At 44.3% G+C, this 21,567-nt stretch overlaps 1 protein-coding gene across 1 annotated transcript in view; it reads left to right on the forward strand.

Annotated features, from left to right (window-relative positions):
• TBC1D9 (TBC1 domain family member 9) overlaps positions 1-21,567 on the forward strand; it is a 119,303-nt gene that overhangs the window by 81,330 nt on the left and 16,406 nt on the right. The window contains exons 7-15 of the mRNA XM_052655050.1: positions 2,606-2,812; positions 4,014-4,184; positions 4,810-4,960; positions 6,738-6,952; positions 9,032-9,149; positions 10,295-10,580; positions 10,908-11,037; positions 20,097-20,195; positions 20,371-20,439. Of these exons, the coding sequence (XP_052511010.1) occupies positions 2,606-2,812; positions 4,014-4,184; positions 4,810-4,960; positions 6,738-6,952; positions 9,032-9,149; positions 10,295-10,580; positions 10,908-11,037; positions 20,097-20,195; positions 20,371-20,439 (1,446 nt within the window). The remainder of the gene's footprint in view (positions 1-2,605; positions 2,813-4,013; positions 4,185-4,809; positions 4,961-6,737; positions 6,953-9,031; positions 9,150-10,294; positions 10,581-10,907; positions 11,038-20,096; positions 20,196-20,370; positions 20,440-21,567) is intronic.

Raw genomic sequence — 21,567 nt, forward strand, 5'->3', positions numbered from 1 at the left:
GCTGTTGAATTTAATTTTTTATAAATAAGTGAAAATATTGACTGGAGATTGTTAATATACATTCTGCATGCAGACTTAAGGTAGAGTAAATCGACACATGTTAAATGTTTACACAGAATCATGTTGCTGTAGATTTTAAAGAAAAGTCTGAACTCGCAGCAAGAGGATAAAGAGTGATAAGAGTCCTCATTAGGATTCCTAGATGCAGTCTCTCTTCTTTTTTTCAGTTATAAATTACCTTGTAAAATGTTCCATATGAAACACCAAGATTTCATTAAATTCAAGCTATCTTACAATTGTAGTTGGTGATGAAAATGTGTCTCATTATTGTGTAGAACATTCCTGGGGAGCTGTTACCCTTTCCTGGAGGCGCAGAGTTTCAGGGCTGGAATTCTACTAGAACTCATTTGTCAGTGAAAAATACATGCTAACCTGTGGGAAGCTTTCTAGGGTTTCTGTAGGCGCTTTCTTGCTGTTGCTTCATGATCCTGCCAGATACTGGACTTCATGCTTGATTTCCTCAGGAGCACATAGAATCTATGTTTTAGGTGCAGAACTTGAACCCTTTCATCCTCTTGGCATCTGTCATTAATTGCAGATGCCTGGTGACTAAAAGAATCAGAAACAATCTGTTGGGAGAAAAGAAGTTTTTTTCAGTCTTTTAAAATAAGCATTCTTTAATATGTGTCTGACGTATCATGGGAAAATCCTTTTTATGGTAAAGAAGTTGGTTTCCCCCTCTTCCTGCCAATTTCTCTAGCTTCTGTAGCATTGGAGGGAAAAACTCTTAGGTACAACTCTAGGTATCTCAGAATATTCCTTTAAAAATGTATGAATATATATCTAGCTTGTACATGTTTATAAAAGCTGAGAACAGAACTCAGGTCCTACAGTTTTTCCCTTTATGGACCCCAGTAATACCTGTTTTGCACCTGTGACCATGCAACTTTTTAGGCAATTCCAATAGGTTACTTAGCCTTGAAAGGGAGAGAGGTTTTTAAAGTTCTGCCCTGAGGAAATGTCTTTCACATGAAAATGCTGATGAAGAGGTCGAAGTTGAACCTGTCTAGACTGCTTACCTGTGGAAACGAAGACGGGAAAGAAACTAAACTCTTAAGTACACAGTCATCGCCGCTGCAAATAAACCATTTATCTAGAGCTGGTCTTGAGATTTTTCTTCCTAATGTGCTAAAGAAAAGAGTTGTAATGCATTTATCTTAGTTTCCAGTTGATGAAAATCCTTTTATAAACCAGCAAATGTATGCCATCATTTCAAAGCTGAAACACATGCCCCCTGTTTCTGCTTTTCTCCTGATGTGGTTGACTTACTTTACTACACACACTAGTACGCACAAGTGCGCACGCACACACACACACACACACACACACACAACAGTCAGCCTGTGCAGATAGGGTTGCAGTTAAGCTGTTTACGTCATGTCTGCTCAGAATCAATCCTTTAAAACTTTGAAGTGGTAAGAGGTGAGGAATGCAAAGCCCTGGAGTCTAAACGAGACATTTGAAGGATTGGTAGTGGTTTAAAAGCCATGTCCACATTAAGCTGATAAAAGGACCCAGTATCGTGGGTTGTTTCTTTCTCTTACAGATGAAGCACCAGCTAAGAGTCCTCCCTCTTAAAGTTCCATGAAATTTTAATGAAAGTCAAAGAATTCCTTCACAGCAAGGTTTCTCAACCTTGGTGCTGTTGACATCTTGGGCCTAACTGTGTTGGGGGGTGGGCTGGCTTGGGTCCTGTGCCCTGCAGGATGTTTAGTTTCATCCTTGACTTTCACCTGTGAGATGCCTGTGGTACCCTCCACTTGGGACTACCGGAAGTGCCTCTGGATGTTCCAGATGTCTCCTGGGGCTGGGATGGGGACTCACTCTCGATTTATAACTACCAGCAAGATAATTCCGGTTCCAGTTGTCACGCGAGTGTATGTTCCCCGGTTCTTTGTCTCGTCACAACAAAGATTTGGAGTGACGGACATTAAAGGCCTCGGCGCGTCACAGCTCTCGGGTCTTGGACAAACCGTGTTATAGCTCTTAGGCAAATCAGTGTTACAGCTCTATTTTATTTAGAAGATTGCAGGAGAATCCATCCTCAAAGCGTGAGGGCATGCCAACCCCAAGATTTGAAGGGAAGAGAGTGGAGGAGCGCGTGGGAGAGGCGGAGAGAGGGAGAGAGAGAGAGCGCGCGCAGGAGAGGAGGAGAGAGAGCGCGCTTTGGCTCCTCCTTTTATATGTTTCGCCTCCCCCTGGGCCTGCCCTGTGCAAATTGGGCTTAGCCAGGAGTGCTGTTTGTTCTTCCTAAAGTCTTCACTCTGGTCCTCGGACCTTCCTTTGACCTTCCTTGTTTTTCAGCCACCACCATTTTGGACTCCTTTTCCCTGTTCTGCCTACCTAACACAGTTTCATTTGTTCTGAGCTATTTTTATTGGGACAGCGTTCAAGAATCTCAGCTTGCCTCAGTAAAATACGGAGGTTCCTGCCGAGATTGAAAAGCATGGTCTTCTTCCTTCAGTGCTCAGCATCTTCAGTGCTCAGAGGTTGCTGCCGGGTGATCCCTGGGAAGTAATGCTCTTGGTGGCCTGTTTCTTTTCAGGTGACGATTGTGGAGAAGGCAGACAGCTCCAGCGTGCTCCCCAGCCCTCTGTCCATCAGCACCAGGAACAGGATGACCTTTCTCTTTGCCAACTTGAAGGATAGAGACTTTCTGGTGCAGAGGATCTCTGACTTCCTGCAGCAGACAACCTCCAAAATATACTCAGACAAAGAATTCGCAGGAAGCTACAACAGTTCGGATGATGAGGTCGGTGGAAGGCACCTGTGGGGTTGGTTCATCCTATTTCTCTTCCCTGGGGAGTGTTCACCTCCTGGTCTGTTTTGTTTGATCTTGAAGCTTTGCAGCTGTGCTGAGGTGAACCAACTACTCTGATGTCCAGAGAAGACATCTCATTTAAACCTCACGGTGTTTGTATTTAGAAAGATCGTAGAATTGGACATCTAATCTCACCCTCTTCTTTCACCGTTGAAGGCATTATGAAGTGATTTGTCCTGATTACATAGCAAGTGACTCTGTTGAGAATTATACAGAGATCACTCAGTAAAGTCTCAAACCTGAAATACAAGATTATTAGGATGATTTTATTAGGATACAATACGAATTGTGTCCCTATTGAATTAGGCTCTGAATCCACATCCAGGGAAACTGGGCCCTGAAAGATGCGTGATTAGCTCCAGTGATAGAGCGACTTGCAGCGAAAATTCGTTGTAAAGCTGGCGAGCTCCTGTTTACCTGCTCCAAGCTTCTGTGGGCATTTTTGAGGAGCCAGAAACTAGATAGAAGGCGAGGGAGGCGGTCCCATCAGCAGTTGAATCAACCACGCCACGTTTTGCATGCATACTAATCAGAGAGATAAGTGTCCAACCAGCTTGTTGTAAAAATGAATCTAAAATACGGAGGAGGTATTTCCCTGGTGATCCAGTGGTTAGGACTCCATGCCTCCAATGAACGGGATGCAGGTTCGATCCCTGATTGGGAAACTTAAGGTCCTTCATGCTATGGGGCACAGCCAAAAAGTAAAATACAGAGGAAACCTGTTGGGAACATCGAAGCCCTGTGACCCATGATCCCATCTAATTCTCACCAAAATGCTGGCTTGCCAACTTCCTCCTGCTACATCACCTAGCAAGACACCTCTTGGGAACCATGGTGAAGCTATTTGTGTCTGTCCAGAGGACAGTCAAGTGGCTCGGTGGTAAAGAACCTGCCTGCCAGTGCAGGAGACACGGGAGACGTGGGGTTTGGTACCTGAGTCGGGAAAATGACAGCCCACTCCAGCATTCTCGTCTGGAGAATCCTGTGGACAGAGGAGTCTGGTGGGCTACAGTCCATGGGGTCTCCAAGAGTCAGACACGACTGAGCGCAAAAAGGTGGAGGAGAGGATGTGGAAGAAGTAGGTTCTGCAGCTCAAACCATCCCCGCCTCGTGTTGCTCTCTGCGTTGGCAGGTGTATTCTCGGCCCAGCAGCCTCGTTTCCTCCAGTCCCCAGAGGAGCACCAGCTCCGATGCCGATGGCGAGCGCCAGTTCAACCTCAATGGCAACAGTGTCCCCACGGCCACACAGACCCTGATGACCATGTATCGGCGGCGGTCTCCCGAGGAGTTCAACCCGAAATTGGTGAGTGCCGCCTCCTCTTGCCAGGAACTTTCTGTATTAGAACAGGAATGTTTTTAACAAATCTTTTAAAATAAACTCATCAATACGTCACTGGACAGTTTCCTACAAGTGAAGGATATTTTGTTTAAAAATACAAAGGACATATAAATATAACATACAATGACATATTTGTATGTCATCGGGTTTCAGAGTGGCTTCATTGTGAAAGGAGATGGGTCATATACTTCTATATGCAGGTGACATTTTTTTAGTTTTGTTTTTTAACTGTTGTTTAAGTAGCCAACAAGTAAGTACATCATGTCTCAGGCCGCATTTAACAACATCCAGTCTGTTTCACTTGGAGGAGTAGATACAAAGCCGTAAGTAACATTTGCACGCTCCTGACCATCTCAGGTAAGTGGCATTCTGACTCTGGGCCAGAAGGTTTCACGGCAGATCCACAGGCTCTGATATATGGGTCAGGTCACAGAAGGTCTTCAGAAAATCTGAGTTCTTTGTTCTCATGAATTCTGTCCAGAACTTACCAGCTCCATTCTCCAGGGAAAATGTTCTGACTTTCCATCAAACTTGTCCTTACCAATCTCGAAGTACTTTGGGTGTAATGATGCTACCTCATCCCTTTCAGGCCAAAGAGTTTTTGAAAGAGCAGGCCTGGAAGATTCACTTTGCGGAGTACGGGCAAGGGATCTGCATGTACCGCACAGAAAAGACCCGGGAGCTGGTGCTGAAGGGCGTCCCCGAGAGCATGCGTGGGGAGCTCTGGCTGCTGCTGTCAGGTACGGCGGGGCTGGAGCGGGAGCACGCCTCCAGAGTGGGGAGCCCCAGGGCTGCCCTCAGCCTTCCATCGTGCCTCAGGGCTATTTCAAATATGTAACCCCCACTTCAACCCAGGGGTCTAATCTCTAATCAGTGAAGTACACATCAATTTACCCTCTCATTCCATATGTGTGTGTCTGCACATATGCACGTGTGCTGGGTCGCCTCAGTCGTGTCCGACTCTTTGCAACCTCATGGACTGTAGCCTGCCAGGCTCCTCTGTCCATGGGATTCTCCAGGCAAGAATACTGGAGTGGGTTGCCATTTCCTACTCCAGGGGATCTTCTGGACCCAGAGATCAAAGCCGAGTCTCCTGTCTTGGCAGGTGGATTCTTAAAACACTGTGCCATCTGGGAAGCCCATGTGTATATATACACATATTTAACATAAAAGCACCTATTTAATTATATAATATGTACATAGATATGTGTGTGTTTTTATATGTACATATTTGTATATATGTATATGTGTGTGTGTACATAAACCTTATACTTGCATAAATTATATTTAACTAGATTTGTAGTTAAGTGCTTGCATCCAGGGTTTGTCTGTCTGTAAGAATCATAACCTGCAGCTATGTCACAGCGGTGGTTCTCACCCACCTCTGCGTCCTCCCGCCCAGCACCGAGGAGCTCCCCTCTATAGCAGCGGCTCCTCACTGCCAGGAATATGCTCCCTGCCCCCTGAAATTCTGAAAATCCCTCTTCATCCTTCCTCCTACTCTTCAGTATGGCTCTTTGTGAGCTCTTCATAATTTCAGTTTTTAAACTTGTTTTGAGAGACAAAGCTTCCTTTTTTAAGTTAAATCAGAAGGAAAGCCCTGATAAAATGCAAGCAAGGCTGCTTGGTTGGAGAACTGAGACGGCTTCAGCTTCAGCTTGACTTTCTCTGCCCACTTCCCTGTTCTTCTCTGAGCAGCCCATTTGGGTTATCTGTGGAAGTTCCTTGGAACACAGTTTCTAGGTTGGAAGCCTCTACATTTAGGGAGAATTTTTTGTTTGTGTGTGTATAAGGAGGCTTGTAGGGAGGTTTTTAAAAAATTCATTATTTATTTTTTTAAATTGAAGTATTGTTTAACAGTAACTGTTAGTTTCAGGTGTACAGCATAACCATCCAGTTGTCTTCTTTTCTGATTATTTTGCCTTTTAGGTTATTAGAGGATATTGACTATAATGCCCTGTGCTATACAGTAAATCCTTGCTACTTATCTGTTGTATGACTAGTAGTTTGTATCTGTTAATCCCATACTGTAATTTGTCCCTCTCTCGTCCTCTTCCCCACTTTGGTAACCATAAGTTTGTTGTCTGTGTCTGTGAGCCTGTTTCTGTTCTGTATCTAGGGTCATTTGTACTATTCTTTAGGCTTCACGTATAAGTGATATCATAGAGTGTGTGTGTGTGTGAGAGAGAGAGAGAGAGAGAATCACTCAGTCGTGTTTGACTCTCCACAATCCCATGGACTGTAGCTCACCAGGCCCCTCCATCCGTGGGACTCTCCAGGCATGAATACTGGAGTGGGTAGGCATTCGCTTCTCCAGGAGATCATAGTGAACAGGGGAGTTTTTAAGCTGCTGGCTTCCAGTGGAGCGGGAAGAGGGGAGGGGGCCGGGAGTAAAGTTACAGCCGGGCTGTGGCTGTGACACACAGGTCCTCACAGGAGGAAGGTGAAGGTGCCGGGTCAGGCAGCCAAGGCCGGGACTTCCACTTTCTGATGCTGGCTCCATTCGGTGTTTCCCAGGGGCCATCAACGAGAAGGCCACCCACCCCGGCTACTATGAGGACCTCGTGGAGAAGTCCATGGGGAAGTACAACCTCGCCACGGAGGAAATTGAGCGGGACCTGCACCGCTCCCTTCCGGAACACCCCGCTTTCCAGAACGAGATGGGCATCGCCGCTCTGAGGAGAGTCTTGACAGCTTATGCTTTTCGAAATCCTAACATAGGGTATTGCCAGGTGAATGTCACAGATGGGTAAGACTTTTTAAAAAAATGTTTTCTGCCAGCCGGTAAGTAATAAGAAAGGCTTTATGGGGGACTTCCCTGGTGGTCCAGTGGCTAAAATTCCACACTCCCAGGGGGCCCGGGTTCGATCCCTGGTCAGGGAACTAGATCCTGTATGCTGTTGCTAAGACCCGGTACAGCCAAATAAATAAATATTTCTTTAAAAAGAAGAAAGGCTTTATGGTTAAGAGAGCAATTACTGTACCAGGGTCTCTCGACCTTGGTACTATTGGCATTATGGACTGAATAATTCTTTGTGTGGGGCTGTCCTGTGCTTTGAAGAATGTTTAGTAACATTCCTGCTTAATAACATGATTAATAGCATCTTCTCACAAAATGTCAGTGCTCCCCACTTGTGACAACTAAATGTTTTTAGACCTTGTCAGATGTCCTCGGGGATGCATGCTCTCCCAGAGCAGAGAAACCCTCCACTGAGCAGAGGAGCCAAGGGATAAGAGTGCCTTTTCTGGATCCACCACCGTCTGGTGGCCTGGCTGGTCACTAACTGGTCATGAGCGTATCTGGACACCAAGCCTTTAATTCTGCATTCTGGGTTTCCCAGTGCTCCTCCCCTTGGCAACTCCTAAGCAGTTAATGTCCTTGAGAATGTAGCTCTTATATGCTATGGCTATATTTTAAGGCCCACTAAAATAAACGTGCAGTTCAGTATTAAAAAATGTTGGCCATGTACCAACCGCAGTGATTGCCTGTATAAGTTAGTATGGATAGCACAATTTGGAAAGCTCTAAGTGTCGTTAGATTGAAAGGCTACATATGTACCCAGAGAAACCTTCCTTGACCATCTAGTTGAAACCTAAAGCAGGCTTACTTTCTTGAAACCTGTATACCGTGTGTGCAGATGCACACAGACACACAGACGTGCATATATCACAGGTCTCCCTGTACATTTTACCTTTTTGATAGCAGTTTATTTAAAATATACCTCCAAATTGATTAATCTACTTTCACATCTCTTTTCTCTCTCTGACCCCTGGATTTATGCCCTGTGAGATTTGTCACCCCTGTGCCCCTCCTTTTCCCCAATACTTAGTCCAGAGCCTGTTACCTAGTAGAGCCTCAAAAGAAACGTACCTTGACTGAATGACGAGGAAACCAGCCATGACCTTGATTGTGTAGTAGGCAGGTTAATTCTCAAGTGGAATTTTAATGATTTCACTTGGGAACCTACCGAGTCAGGCTTACAAGGAAGAGCGTATCAGACTTAAATTCCTTTTTTGACATTTATATTGTAGGAATCTGATGGACACTTACTTACCGGTTTCTCCGGGATCAAAAGAAGTACAGGCAGGAGCTGGCTTCTAATATAATGGAGTTCATATTTATCTTTTGATCTTCTTCTTTTTAATTAAGAGGACTATTAAAGTAGTTGAGCCTGGAGTGCTTATGAGCTAGCTGATGATATCTTTTAATAAAGTAGATTACTTTAGAATTAAACCCCTGTTACTTATCACTACCATCCTTATCCAGATGAAAATAATGGGCGAGGACTCCAACTTTGAAAGGTTTCATTGTTCCCTGAAGAGCACCTCAAGCCATGTGTACTGGGCGATAGAAACAATTATGGAAGATTAAAAGGGAAATATTCACCTCACCGAATTAAGTTTTCCAAACACTGAGACTGATAGGTTGAAAGCTTTGTCACATAGGCTTTGGACACAGTTTTTGAATGAGGATTTGTGGTCATGGTAGGGCTCAGTCCTTGGTGCATATTGGTGTTCATGGAGCCCTTTACAGTTACCAGGCAAAAAAAAAAACAACCCACGAAACAACAGCAAGCAAAAGCAAAACACTTAGCAGGCTGACGTTCTAAGGGTTTTTACATTTTTCAAAAGTTGTAAACAAAACAAAACTCAGAAGAATGGGTGTATGTAAAGCCTTTACATATTTATTATCTTTTTTTTTGTGGAAAAAGTGTGCTGGCTTCTTTGGGACTAACTCAGTCGTTTCTCAGGTTAAAATGTGTCTGATGTATTTAAAATGTATCTGCTGACGTCTTCTTTCATCCCTTTAGGCCATGAACATTGTCACATCTGTGCTGCTGCTTTATGCCAAAGAGGAGGAAGCTTTCTGGCTGCTGGTGGCTTTGTGTGAACGCATGCTCCCTGATTACTACAACACCAGGGTGGTTGGTACGTGAGGATGCAATTAGTTTATGACCCTTATCTCATCAGGAAAATGTTTCTAGAACCAGGAAACCAGCTGTAACCCCATTTCCAGTCACTATTAGCCAAAAGAGTGTCAGACAACTCCAGTTTCCCAAAATGGGAATGAGAGGGCTTGAATCAACATAGATTATTACACAAAGGAGCACCATGGAGCTTCTCCCCATGGAAAGAATATACATCTCACTGTTTTAGAAAACACTCAATGTGGGTGTCTGTGGCACGTGAGAGCTACACCAGGCACGCAGATCACCAGTCCCCAAAGGTTTAATGGTGCTTTCCTGAAGAGCTTGGAATCTGTGGAAAGCAGAAGGATTCAAAAAAGGAGTGGGCAGAATAGCATATAAAAATATATTCAGAGCTCAGTTTCTAAGGTATTTTTCAGAACTGGTTTCATTGCAAAGCAAGCAGCGATGGTGAGCATTTAAATAAACTATTGGTGTCTCTCCATATAATCCCCTCCAGTGTTAGACATTCACTTTAGCAAGACAAGCTTTTCCTTGCTAGTACAGCAAAAGGTGTACTTTATGCTCTCCTCTTATGTTCTGTCTCCATTTCTAAACTTTTGCATAGTAACTTGATTCATTGGAAATACTCTCCAGAAATGTCAGGAAGTTGATCATGAATGTGTACAGCTGGAATGCTTATACTTTGGGGGAGGGTGGAAAACCAAACAATTATTTAAAGAAACAATTCCTATATGGGGACCAAGCATCCAGAAGAGTGATTTTTTTTTTAAGAGTTTGCCAAGAAATGAACCTACTTAGATGTATATTTCATGTCTAGCCAAACATCATGTTGCCAGCAAAATAATTGTGTGTCAGGAAAATCTTGTAAGTTGACCTTTTCCTCAGCTCTTAGAGGTTTGATGTTATTGCTCTTTTATGATAAACAAGCAGGGGAGGAAGGCCCCAGAAAGAGAAGATGCAGTCAGAACTCATCTGGTGACTTGGCTGTGCTGATGATACCTTTGTCTAGTGACGTAGCGATTAGAGTTCTGTCTCAGTAGCAGTTGTCAACTGGATTGTTTTCGTCAAGCTGTTGGCTTGGGTTCATTTGCGAGAAGGTGCTGTGGGTTAACACGTGACCTTTTGCGTCCACCCCCGCTGCAGGTGCTCTGGTGGACCAGGGTGTCTTCGAGGAACTGGCCCGGGACTATGTCCCGCAGCTGTACGACTGCATGCAGGACCTGGGCGTGATCTCCACCATCTCCCTGTCCTGGTTCCTCACCCTTTTTCTCAGCGTGATGCCCTTTGAAAGCGCAGTGGTGGTTGTCGACTGTTTCTTCTATGAAGGAATCAAAGTGATATTCCAGTTGGCCCTAGCTGTGCTCGATGCAAACGTAGACAAGCTTTTGAACTGCAAGGATGACGGGGAGGCTATGACCGTTTTGGGAAGGTATTTCTCACCTGGAAAACTACCCCTGGGCCGCCTTCTCTGTACCTTCCATCTGCCTTTCTCCTTGGTTCTGTGAGTCTTATATGCCCTGATGGTTATCATAGAGCCCACTTCTCTGTGTGATTGAGGATTTTTTTTTTTTTATTCTTTGTCTCTAGAAGTGAAGACGATTAACTATACTTCAGTTTAAAAAAATAATAAAATTTTAAAAAAAAGTGAAGGGATTTTAGTCTTCTGATATGCAGAGTTTGCAGAAAATAGGTAGACAACTGTAAAGAGATAATTCCAGATTCGCCTCCCAGTGACTCCGGATTCTTTCTTCTTCAGGTATTTGGACAGCGTGACCAACAAAGACAGCACGCTGCCCCCCATCCCTCACCTCCACTCCCTGCTCAGTGATGACGTGGAGCCCTATCCTGAGGTTGACATTTTCAGACTCATCAGAACTTCCTATGAGGTAGGTCTGCCTGGGGTCACAACACTGCATGCTCAGAGGGCCTCTGCTGGATGTGTGCCACACACTTCCACTGCTAACCCAGGATGTCCCTGCTTCCCTCCTGGTTCTGAGAACTGGTTGTCGAAGCAGGCAGCTCCCCACCAGCTGACAGCTTCAAGCTCCAGAGAGGGCCACTGAATGAATGGGCCAAACACCACGGAGCAGTTGCATGACCCGCTCGGGCCTCCGACGCTTGGCTTTGCCCACCTCATTGGCTGATCAAGTAGCAGCTCAGTTTCAGCTCTGGGTGGGTTGAGGAGGGGCTGTTGAAAGGAGGCATGGGGAGGCTGACCCTCCTGTGCTCATGCCAAGTCCTTGGGTCTCCTGGGAAGCAGACGAGACAGTCCTCTTATGTGGGGGACACATAGAATACTCCCGCCTCCCAGACAAGAACCAGACTCCCAGGACTCCTCTCAAATTGCTCAGCCCAGGTTGGGGAAGGTATGTTCTGGTCCACAGTGACCTCAGATCTGGTCCTAAATTCCGCAAAAGAACTAGTGGTGCTGTGTACCTCATAGCACTTGTGGTTTTTGGCATTCCGGGGACTCAGGACCGGAATGGTTTGTTCATTTCCTGATCATTAAGGATAATACCTGTGGTTTGTTCATTTCCTGATCATTAAGGAAGAGTGTGAATGTTTCGCTAAGCACACCAGGCCCTCTCCAGATGTTTTGGGATTGTGTTCCTGGTGATTGTCAGCATTCCAGCTAGCAGCAGCCTGGATACTGGAGAGATGGTGACCTCTGGCTGAGGTCAGAAAATCTCTCTTATAGAGAATGAAAAAAAAAAAAAAATAGGTGCGTTTAAAAAAAATTGGTATGGATCCAGACACCTTTTCAGAAATGTGTGCCCTTAACTCAAAATAGAAGAAAGGCTGATAATTTATTATTTCAGAAAAATTTTGTTAGCACGCATACCTATTAAAAACAAAACATTTGAGGTATGTTTTAGCATCATAAAAGTAAAGCATGCTTGTTGTAAAATAACGTAGAGACTGAACACATGTGAAAGAAAACCTGTATCCTGTGAGCATCTCACCGTATCTCCCTCCAGTATGTTTTTATATCTGCAATTTATACTTAAGTACAAGTATCTGCTTAAAAGTGCTTTGTAACTTTCCATTTTTGACTTAAAATGCATGATGAACATTCTCTGATATTTAATATATTGTTTGTTTGCAGGTTTTCATAGATTCTTAATATTCTGCTTTAATGAGATGCCAAAACTTATTTAGCTGGTCCCTTTCTTTGGACATTTACTTAGGTTGCTTCCAAATTTTCAGTACCATATTGGCAAATTTGTATGATATTTTTATGTGTATATAATATGTATGATACTATATATTATATAAAAGTGTCTATACAAATAATACATCTCTGACTTTTTTATTAGAGTCCATTCTTAGGAATAGATTTCCAGTAGTAGATCAAAAAGTATGAATTATTTCCAAGCTCCTGGCACACCCTGTGCAGTTTCTGTATAGATTTTTCTGATTTAAATTTTCACTAGTAGAGATTAAGGATGACTGTTTCACTTCACTCTCTCCAAAACTGGTTATTATCATAATGCATTTTTTTTAAAAATCACTGCCCCAGGACTTTTAATAGTCCTTCATCAGAAATGTTGAATGATTATTTTTCCAGAAAAAGAGCCCCTGTGACTTGAAAGCAATAGTTATTATTATAGCTGTGGGTTGTTTTTCTAAAGGCATCCCCCGAAACCTTTACTGTAAAGAGAATTCTAGACCCAAGTAATAAAGCTTGGTATGTAGAAACTCAGCTTTGTTCTGCACAACAGATAAGCTAAGGTCTCGCTGAGGTCAGCACGTGGCCCGTTTTTAATGGGAAAGAGAGAAGAATGGAAGTAAGACCAGAGCTGATGTCCGTCTCCTTCCTGTCTGTCTGGTCGCTAATGGCACCCCTCAGGCTGCCAAGAGTCCTATCGCAGGGCACAGCCATAGTTTCCTTCCTCTGCCTGGGAAGACGACCTTGTTTATTTTTACCAATGCCTACATCACCTCCTCTTTCAGTGCACAATGATTTGCTTTTGATTTTCTCTGCTTAGTGGCATAGCCTTACTAATAAGCCTCCAGTGCCTTCCCAATGCCTTATCTGTGTGCTCTTGCTAAGTCGCTTCAGTCATGTTTGAGTCTGCAAGACTCCATGGACCGTGGCCCGCCGGCTTCCTCTGTCCTTGAGATTCTCCAGGCAGGAATACTGGAGTAGGTTGCCATGCCCTCCTCCAGGGGATCTTCCCGACTCGGGGATCGAACCCGTGTCTCTTAGGTCTCCTGCATTGGCAGGAGGGTAATTTACCACTAGTGCCACCTGGGAAATCCCCATTACCTTAATGGGTCATCCTGCAGACAACACCACAAAGTCTTGCCTTTCCTTTTTTTTCTTTCTGCCTCCTATTAGATTGGTGGTCCTCGATTCTGCCTGAGCATTCAAATCCCTAAAAAAAAATTTTTTTTTAAGCCAAGCTTTTAAAAATATAAATTCCTAGGCTCCCTTCTAGACCAGTTACCTTTGTATCTTGGTATGACACCTAAGAAGAAATATTTTTCAAAAGTTCCCAGGTGATTCTGGAGCCGGGTGGGGGCCAAGAGTCACTGCCCTAGATGCAGAATGGGGCCACTAGACGCCTAGGAGGATTTTAACCCGGTTATACGACAGACACCAGTGTTCTGAAGCAGGTGACTCCTTGCTTTCCGTGCTTCAGGATAGTTAGCCAGGAAAATAGATAAGTAGGAAGAATACCGAAAGCACGTTCAGCCTTGAGATCCCAGGATGCTGCAGGTCAATCACCTTTCTCCTGATGAGTAGATGTGATAACTGTCTTCATAAATGTCTCATCATGGAAATCTCACGCATTGTGAAGTTCTCCCAAGCCCCTCCTGGAAGGAGGGGGCAGTTTGAGAGACAATTTTCTTCTGTTTGGGCCCTGTGTGCCATTTTGTTAGACACACAGACACGGCCGACAAAGCCCCAGCCTTCAGGTTTAATCCATAGACTGTGATGAGCCTCCTGGAAGACACAGGGCACATTAATAGCAGACTCATAGCAGGCACGTGACCACCATAGTTTCTTCATGTTCAAGATAGCCCACCCAGAGCGTTTGAGAAATGTTAAGCAAGGGGATGACAGAGGATGAGGTGGTTGGATGGCATCACCGACTTGATGCACATGAGTTTGGGCAAGCTCCAGGAGTTGGTGATGGACAGGGAAGCCTGGTGTGCTGCAGTCCATGGGGTCCCTAAGAGTCGGACATGACTGAGGGACTGAACTGAGCTGCAGTGGGGAAAGGAGGTGGCTGATCAAACATGAGGAGGAGTTTGTGCAGAAGGACAGACAGTTTGAAAGTTCAGATTAATGCCAGATTAATGTGTTGGGCTTATTAATTTTGGTGATAACAGCTGTCACTCGTGGAGAACCCACCTCGTGTGGGACAGGTGCCGGGTGCTTCATCGATAGCCCCACTAGGTCCATGTTCACACATTTCAAGGTTAAAATGTAAGTTGAGAGAGGTTGAGTCAGTTCTCCCAAGGCACACAGAAAGTGGCAGAGTCAGGAGGCAACCGCGAGCTCTCCAGCGTTAAAGCCAGAGCCCAGGGGCTGTGTCTGGATAGAAGGTGGATGGACTTGTAGGTGTACATACGGACAGGAGGCCAGTGGGTCCAGTAGAGGCTGGTTAGTGGGAAGTCTTGAAACCATTAATTGATTTGCAAGGCACCCAACAGCCACTGCGAAGAGAGAATCTACTCAGCCATTGTTTGTTTGCTGTTTTCAGAACTCCATTCTGTCAGAGCCCCTCCAAAAAGGTGAAGGGGCAGGGGAGAGGAGATCACGGCCCAGTCCTCCTCATAACCCATCTTCCTTTAGAAATCCTCCGGAAATAGCTAGGCAGGAACTTGGGAGTTCATGGTTTCCTTTTAGGTTGGGATTGTTAGCTCCCAATGGAAGGGCCATTGTATGTGTTCCATTGTGTCTGAGTATGGCCAGTCCCTGGACCTGCCTGGCAAACTGCAGGGTCCATTTCTAGTTGAGGAACAGATATTAATTAAATAGAAAATGTAGAGGGCACTTTGAAGGTCAGGCTTGGGGGAAGTAACTCTTTTTGTTGGTTAGTCACTAAAGCATGTCCGACCCTGTAGACTGTAGCCCGCCAGGCTCCTCTGTCCATGGGATTTTCCAACAAGGATCCTGGAGTGGGTTGCCCTTTCCCCCTCCAGGGGGGATCTCCCTCACCCGAGGATAGAACCTGTGCCTCCTGCACTGGTGGGTGGATTTTTTACCGCTCAGCCACCTGAGGAACCCAGCTTGTTCTTTAGCAATCTGCAGAGATCACCAAGCCAATGTTTACTGTGAGTTACTGTTACCCGTACTTTATATTAATGTATCTTTATCTCTAAGGGCAATCTACAAGGACAATTTTGGGGTCTCCTTGTACAGAGGAAGAAACTATGATTCAGAAGATTTGACTGAATTGCCCAGAGTCACACAGATAATTAGTAAAAGAAAATGAATTTGAGTCACATTTTGTCTAGCTCCAAAAATTCTCTTCTACCCAAAGACGGAGAAGAACCTATCTGGAACCCTTTTCTAGAATGCTGGAAAAGTAGGTGGTGGGAGTTATAAAACCAATGACTGAACCTTAAATTGCAGTGCAGCCCCTGTGGGACTCTGGATAGCTTATTGAACCTCTCTGAACCTCAGTTTTCTCGTCTGAGAAATGGAAGTAACAGTACTAACTCAGAAGGTTATTGTAAGGATGACCAGTGACACGTCATTGTTAATGTCCCTGCCGGTTGTAGGGCAAGAATAGTTTCCTTCTGTCTCGTAGGTAATGTTTCCTGGTTGATCAAAGGCAGACTGTGTGCTGGTTTGAGGTAAACCCACCCCTCCATCTTCAGCATGAGCTCTGTAGTAGATACTTTCCATTCTTCTGTGAGGATCAAAAGAGTTACCTTTCTTGGGAGTTTTAATCCCACCCGAGGATTTAACCCAGAGGGAATTAAGTATAACATTTTCCGTCACTAGTGGCAGCTCCTACTAACAACTTTTGAATTCTGACTTCTAAGTGGCAGTAATTGCCATATCTTTCTTTAGAGTGGAGAGGATTCGGACTCGGTCTTGAGAAGACACTTCTCTGGAGGTGGGAAAATTCATCCATAAACCCTGCATCTGTAGATCAAGACCCTCCGGTCACATTAAGTGATGAAAGTTCTAAGTAACTGGTCTAAGTTCTAAGATGTCAGTGTACACTTGTCTTAACTATCGGGAAGAAACACCTGAGTCAAAACGCAGTTCTCATTCAAAACAGGAAAAACACATTGAATAGATAGAAATAGAAAGCATTAGAAGGGTAGGGTTTTTCACTGTTGACTCCAATTTGGGGAAATTATAAATTATATGGTTCAGAGTCCGCCATGTGGGACAGCCTGTAGAGAGATGCCATTGCTGGTGTTGTCAGATAAGATACAGAAAAGACTGACATTGCATGGGACATACTGAAATGATGATCACTCTTGTTTATCTGAGTTAAACGTTTAACTGGACATCCTGTATCTCCTATATTTTATTCACTGAATCTGGGAACTCAAGGCCTTATTGAACACTGACTGCTCTCTGCAGCAAGTCAGGGAGATGAACCCCCTGGGGATTCTTCCAAGGGTGCAAATTCTAGAATCAGACAGCCTGTGTTCAAACTGGGCTTTACCACCACAGCTCCATGAACTTGAGCAAGTTGATGGTTTTTGTTAAGCTTCTGTTCCCTCGTCTCTGAAATGGAGCTAGGAAGAGCACTTCCTGAAATTATCCCCAGGATTCAGTGTGTCCAGTAAATACCTGTTGAGCACTTGGTGAGAATCAGTATCTGTCCTCCATTCTGGAGGACACAGTCTGTGCCCTCATAGTGAGGGGTGAGAGGCAGGCCATGTAAGAAAGAACACAGCAGGTTAAATGGGTGGGCACGTGCTGTTTCTCTTGGGTTTATGTGTCTGTGAAGTGACGTCTAGCAGAGACACAAATGACCTCGGGGAGCCAGCGAGTTGTGTCCGAAGGAAATGATTTCCAGGCAGAGAAGGGGCTGCTGCACAGGTCCTGGCTGGCAGTGGAGCTGCCATAATGTTCACGAGGAGCAGTAAGAGGCCACTGTCCTGCAGCAGTGAGGAAAGGGCAGCTGACCAGAGAGGTAGCTGAGGGAGGGGGAGGGGTATAGGGCTTGGAATCATCGGTGAGACTTGGAATTTGACTCCGAGTGAGCTGTGAGAGCGTTGGAGTTGTGAGCAAAGGAGTAGTGTCAAGGCTCAGGTTTTAGAAGGACCATTTCTAAAACCACTTCCCAGGTGGCTTAGTGGTAAAAAAAAAAAAAAAGAAAGAAAGAAAAATCTCCCTGTCAATGCAGGTGATGTGCATTCAACCCTGGGTTAGGAAAATCCCCCAGTGGAGGAAGTGGCAACCCACTCCAAAATTCTTGCCTGGAGAATCCCATGGACACACATCCTCGTAGAGGCTTGCCATCCGCCTCTACAAGGATTAAATTGTGAGCTGCTGCAGCTGCTGACCTTCAACACTTGAAAGGAGTTCAGGGTGGAGAGCAGAAATGAGGCACTCTGTGCTCTGAGAAACTGGCAAAACAGGTCAGATATTTTCAGGAGCTGATTTTAGAAGCCCAATTCGTGCATCTCATATCTAGAAAAGCAGTAAATTCCATCATGGTGATGTCTACTCCACATGACTTTATCACCTTTATGAGACTAGCAGAAACTTCCTGCAAAAAAATATATGCTTGATAGCATGTACTCTCCCTTCACCAAAATCAGATATACTGACCTTCCCCCTACCTCTTAGGAGCAGTTTCTCAGAGCTATCTGAAATGTTGTCTCCCAGGCTATATATATATCTAGCCCTCATTTTGTACCCAGTTAAACGTAACTCTCAACTGTCACCTTGTGTTTTTTTTAAGCCTCTGAGAGAGACAGTAGTGGTTTGGACCAGGGTGTGAACAGTAGAGGTGGTAGACAGTGAGGGGAAGCCCTAGGATGTAGGCGTGTAGAGGTCTAAAGACTGAGCCCCGGAGCTGCCCAGGGATTGAAGATAGAGAGGATGTGCCCAGGAGACAGAAAAGGAGTAGGCATAAATAGAACCAGGAGAAAGGGAGTAAATGGAATTTAAGCAAAACATGTAATTTATGCCGAGCACTTAATCAGTTTGTAAGTTTTAGCTCTTGTGTTTGTTAGAACAGAGGTTAGGCTGTTCTAACCATAGACCCCCAAATAGAGTTAAGACAGAAATTCGATTTTCTCTTGCTTTGAGTTTGCTTATGGAGTTCAGGACTGGTGTGGAGCAATCAGGGAGCATCAGTGGCATCAGGGACCCAGGCTCTTTCTAACCCACTCTTTTTTAAAATTTATTTTTTAACTGAAGGATAATCGCTTTACAGAATTGTGTTGGTTTCTGCCAAACATCAACATGAATCAGCCTAAGGTGTACATATGTACCCCCGTCTCTTGAACCTACTTCCCACCTGCCTCCCCATCTAATCCACTCTTGAGAAACGTCTTATCCACACAGGAAGGAGATAGGATGGGTGTGTCTCTTTCCTTCAATGGGCACTGAAGAGCTTACTCATTGGAAAAGACCCTGATGCTGGAAAAGATTGAGGGCAGAAGGAGAAGCGGGGGGACAGAGGATGAGGTGGTTGGATGGCATCATCGACTCAATGGACATGAGTTAGAGCAAACTCCGGGAGATAATGAAGGACAAGGAAACCTAGAGTGCTGCAATCCATGGGGTCACAAAGAGTCGGACACTACCGGGTAACTGAACAACATCACTTCTACTTACATCTTATTGGCCAGAATCTAGTCACCCAGCACAAGAAGCTGCAGGGGACACTGGGAAATGTAGTCTTTTGCTGAGCATCTGGGTACTTGGCTGAAATTTTGAATTCTCTACATGCAGGGAGAGCAGACATGTATGGGTATTGATGAGCCAACTTCCAGTCTGTGTGACAAGCATAATTTCAAAACTCAGTGCTCTCTGTACATGCCAATAGTATTCTTAAACTCAAAGGGAGTTTCTCAGGCCCCTGATTGTCACTTATTTTTCAGATTGCTTCATCTTTTTCTGTTGTAAAATGTTATACCATAAGTTCCAGAAACAAAACAAATCCCCCAAAACCACTTTTATTTTGAAATCATTATAGATTTATAAGAGGTAGCAAAGGAATGTAGAGGGAAGTTATATGCATTTCCTCTCCGAGACTTCTCCCCAATGCTAACGCCCCAAACATTCACGCAGTGTTAGGCTTCTTGGGTTAGGAAAGGTGGCTAGTCCTGAGTGTCTGCCATCGAAAGACAAATGCTATTGAACTAGAGGTCAGAACAGGAAGCTACACTCCAACATTTCCTACAACCTCCCAGCCGAGTAGTTAGCCTCATACATTTCCTTTCTTCCCGTCAAGAAAGTTCTTCCTTGAATGCACTATTTCATCCACAAAGGGTCCCTATAGCCTTACTTCACCCTCTCCTTTCTTATGAACTGGGCTTCCCTGGTGATTCAGATGGTAAAGAATCTGCCTGCCATGCAGGAGACCCAGGTTCAATCTGTGGGTCAGGAAGATCCCTGGGGAAGGGAACGGCTACCCATTCCAGTATTCTTGCATGGAGAATCCCATGGACAGAGGAGCTGGCGGGCTGCAGCCCATGGAGTCACCAAGAGTCAGACACAACTGAGCAACACTTTCACTTTTTTTTTTCCATATGAACTTCTGATTTGAGAAAGACTAATTTGGCTTTGAGATTTACTTCAATGTTAAGAAGCATGAGAATTTTCTATTATTTAAGATTGTTAAATGGCTTCAAAATAAACAAAGGACATACAGTAAATGATGGTATAGTCTAAGAGCCCTGTCATTTGGCAAGAAATTTCTCATGGTGTCAGGATTTGTCTCCATCGACATGACACCAAGTATTTCAGCAGATTTCTCAGAAATACCAGTATTGTTTTTTTTTCCAGAAATTTGGAACTATCCGGGCGGATTTGATTGAGCAGATGAGATTTAAACAGAGACTAAAGGTGATCCAGACGCTGGAAGATACTACAAAACGCAATGTGGTGAGTCTTTTGAGAAATGGCATGTGGCCTTCTGTTCCCATCCTTCCTTATATTCCCCTGGACTCCCAATTCCTGCTTGACAGACTAAGCGGATTGAAAAGAAAACAATCGGCAAGTTTCCCATTATGGTATTTTTGAGTTTGTGAAAGTCACGGTGTTATTCTTTTTATATAAGGTACGAACCATTGTGACCGAAACTTCCTTTACCATTGATGAACTCGAAGAACTTTATGCTCTTTTCAAGGTGAGTTTCAAAGAAAACTCATGTACGTCCAAGGGAGTAAAAGAATTCCCTTTTTTTTTGGTGATTTTCAGCTGCGCTGGTCTTCATCGCTTTGTGGGCTCTGCTTTGGGTGCGGTTGGTGGGGCCACTCTCTCGTTGTGGAGTGTGGGCTTTCCTCTGTGTTGGCGTCTCTCGTGGAGCACACGCTCCTGGGAACTTGCACTTCAGTAGGTGCAGTTCCCAGGCTCTAGAGCACAGGCCCAGTAGTGGTGGTCCACAGGCTTGGCTTCTCTGAGACACGTGGGATCTTCCCGGACCAGGGACTGAACCCATGTCTCCTGCATCGGCAGGCGACTTTCTTACCACTGAGGCACCAGGGAAGCCCAGGAGTTCACATTAATCATTCAGTTAGTTTCCAGATTTTTCTGTTAAATTGTGAAGGGGTAGCATGAGTGTCAGCAGCCATACACAGGAAGATGGAGTTAAGAGTATAAAAATAGAGTGCTTAGTATGAAAAATAAAGATGTAATTCATTTAAGTTGATGTTTTAGCCTGCTTCCACTCCATGTAGTATTTTCACTGTTTCCTTGGACTTAAGCAAATAGGGTGTTCCTTTATAATACTCATTGGAATGATGGCAATCGAGTTTAAATTCTTTCTGAAACTACTGTAGATTTTAATTTCCTCTTTAATCTATATTCAAGCACCCTTAAAAGGAGATACGTAGCTGGAATAAAAATAAAGCTGCTTGAATGTCTAAGGGAAAGCCTAGTTGTTTAAATTTCTGTGATTTTTGTATTTCTAAGTCAGCCCACACCAATCTTGATCCTCAATAAGGAAATAGTATCATTAAATGAAGCAATGTAGAATTGTTTTTTTCCTAGGAGAAAAAAAAAAAGACACTTTTGTTTTAACTATCATTACCAACATCATAGGTAAAAATGTGACAATTGCCAGGAAAAACTTTTAAAGGATGCCTCTTATGCAGGTACCAATTTTATCACAATCTCTAATTGGCTAGTTTTTTGTTTGTTATAGAGCCTTTCATTTCCAGAAATGAACAGAAGGGGGCAGACATAAAGATCTGAGTTGGACACTAGTTGATCTTAGGGTCAGACAGAAAATGTGAGAGCTGGGAATATTTTTGCT

This window comes from Budorcas taxicolor, chromosome 17 (genome assembly GCF_023091745.1).
Source record: "Budorcas taxicolor isolate Tak-1 chromosome 17, Takin1.1, whole genome shotgun sequence".
Taxonomy (NCBI): domain Eukaryota; kingdom Metazoa; phylum Chordata; class Mammalia; order Artiodactyla; family Bovidae; genus Budorcas; species Budorcas taxicolor.